Source organism: Arachis ipaensis, chromosome B03 (genome assembly GCF_000816755.2).
Source record: "Arachis ipaensis cultivar K30076 chromosome B03, Araip1.1, whole genome shotgun sequence".
In the NCBI taxonomy this organism is placed as follows: Eukaryota; Viridiplantae; Streptophyta; class Magnoliopsida; order Fabales; family Fabaceae; genus Arachis; species Arachis ipaensis.
Genome location: NC_029787.2, coordinates 122,364,192 through 122,366,980, shown reverse-complemented (window position 1 = coordinate 122,366,980; position 2,789 = coordinate 122,364,192). Strand labels below are relative to the sequence as shown.

The following is a 2,789-nucleotide window of genomic DNA, read 5'->3' as shown; positions in this document are numbered from 1 at the left end:
ACGGCCTCGTCCACGACCTCTAACTCCACGCAAGCCACGACCCCTCCCACCTCGCCTGCCACGTCCCCTCCCCTCCATCACATCAATGGCCTCCTCCAGTCAAACCCACTCATGCTGGCTAGATCATGTCCCAATACGCTGCCTCCTAACAATCCTATGGTTGTCCGGAACATCAGGCAGCTGGTCCATGTCCGGGACTCGTCCGGGGCCTCGCTCAATCGCCTAAGCTGATATCGCAGCTGCCCTAGGGTCACCTAGGATGAGCTCAGGTGATAAAAACCTCCTGCCGTGCTGATACCACCAATCAAGGTACTCATGAGAAGGTCTTGGATCAGGAACGATGTCAAACTGTAGCACATGCTGCGCCCTGTTGGCCCAATAAATGTGCCAACTCTGTAGTGTCAACAGAAACCAACGATCTCAGCCCCTCCTATCCTTTGACATAAGAAAATCTATGTTCAGGGCAGCACGTGGCCGACCCTGAACCCCACCAAACTGAGGAAGCACTCGATCTACCGGATACCACTCAATGACAGCGAAATAGATCAATGTTGTCGCAGCCCTCCACATAGTCATATGGCGTGGCACCAATATCTCGGGGTGTACCACCTGCACAACCTCCGCCAAGCTATACGGCATCCACAGAAACTGCGCATAGAAGTTCATATTGTTAGTCAACATAAACTAATAAAGATGCAAAGGAAACATGAACATGGAAATACTCACATCCCCTGGCTGGAGCAAATCAATCCTCAATCTCCAATTCGCGACACGAGGCCCCTTGTCACTCAAGCTCGGCTGATAACCTCCCCATCTGATAACCAAAACATTTACTTAACAATAATTTTAAATGCTTAAAAATGGAAAATACTTCACATAAGTAAATGGAGACTACCTCGACGCCAACGGCCAATGAAATACATCAAATCCGTCCGGCTGGAATCCAGGGAACCTTCAAAAGATCCATGACTGGAGCAGCTGCAGTGGACCAGCCAACTTGACGACATTTCTGTTTGCCACACGGCACATGCACCTGTATAGCCATGACAACGCAGTAGAACCCCAACTATATTGACCCATGTCCTCCAACTTGGCGACGTACGGCAGCCATCGGATATGGAGGTGGGTACCTGACTTGTTTCCAAACAGCTGCGTCGATAGAAGCATCATCATGTACGCACGGGCATACCTCCTAATCGTCTCCTCATTTGCCCCTTGTGGAAGCTCACTAAACGTCTCCTCAAACCATGTGCACTTCACTATGAACTTGTCGATGCAGTTTGCAGGAGGCAATACCCCAAGAAACTCCTCAAACCAAACCCATGGTGGTCAGCCACCCTCGATATATCATGGAAAGTCTATCAGGCATCCGCTAATATACTGACCGTCGATCAGGAGACCAAGGTGGTACGCTACATCCTGTAGGGTTATCGTGCACTCCCCAAATGACATGTGGAATGTATGCGTCTCGGGGCGCCATCGCTCTACGAAGGTGCTGACCAATGGCTCGTCCAACTGAAACCAGCTCTCGTTCAATCTTGCAAGATGGTAAAGACCAGCTATCTGCAAGTAAGGAATGATCCTATCATCCAACATCATCCCGTGCTGCTGTGTCATGCTGCTGATGCATCGATTGGACTGCATAAGAATACAAGATGACTTATCACATTCGTCACAAAAAAACCGCTCAATGCATCAAAATTTCTAGTTACCACAGACATTGCATGCCATCACTTTGCAAACATTTTTACACTAAATCCCTACCAATCTTTTAAAGATAAAAATGCTAACCTCTACACTACTCACGATCCAATTCTTCGTTTTAACAAAAAAATATGAGATAAAAACATGTTCTTTTTATTAACACACATAAAAACCTGTACTTAACCCTGTTCATGACTCTACGGCTAACCCTGTTCTATTCCTAATGACTCACTAAGTCTGACATGAACTAAATTCAAATATCTGTTTTTGGATTTATTTTAAAAATTCCACACCAACAGTTCTAACTAACTACTAATTTATTTAAAAAAAATAAATATTTAAAATCACTAACCTCAAGGTGGACGGCACCACCAATATACGCGACTCCATCTAGTCGATACAGACGATTCGGATCGTCCTCCAGCATGCAGATTCGGTTGTTCCCGGGTTGCTTTCAGAGAATTTCGGATCTGGGTGGTGGAGTTGGGGGTGGGGTATGAGATTTCTAGTTCGAATCAACTGATTTCGATTTGTTTATATAGCAAAGATCCAAGGAAATCGAATCAATTATATTCGAATTACATTTGACGACAAATGCATGTAAATCGAAACAAGTAAATTTGATTTACAAAACCATCAAATCGAATTAAATGGTTTCGATTTACGTTGGGCATGAAATTCGATTTATTCATTTCTTTATCATTCACGTAATTCGAATTAACTAGTTTTGATTTTTGTTCAATTTCCTATTTCAATTAATTCGAATTAATTTGATTCGATTTACTAAGTATTTCACTACTCAATTCGATTTATATAGAAATATAGTTTGGAATTTTAACGTTGTATTTTTTAATTTAGGACATTCAGGACATATTAAAATTCATTGGGTTTATTGAGGTCATCTGCCCTAATGTTTTTGTGTTTACACTAAAGATACAAGTGGCTCTTTATTTTATTTTCTTAAAGCAAAAACAACATAGATTTTAACATTGTTATTTTAAAACAAAGTGACTCTTTCCTTAAAAAAATTTTCAATACTAATAAAATCAATTTATTAGCAATTTTATTTCTAATTTATAGAATAA

The 2,789-nt window shown here is 42.0% G+C and overlaps 1 protein-coding gene across 1 annotated transcript; it reads right to left on the bottom strand.

The window, feature by feature from the left end:
* Positions 223–2,131, bottom strand: LOC107633757 (protein MAIN-LIKE 1-like). The gene is made up of 7 exons (XM_021117426.1): positions 2,057–2,131; positions 1,417–1,638; positions 1,131–1,305; positions 922–1,033; positions 727–814; positions 524–648; positions 223–367 (listed from the first exon to the last, which is right to left on the bottom strand). The coding sequence occupies exons 1-7, from the start codon at positions 2,129–2,131 to the stop codon at positions 223–225; spliced, it is 942 nt and encodes a 313-aa protein (XP_020973085.1).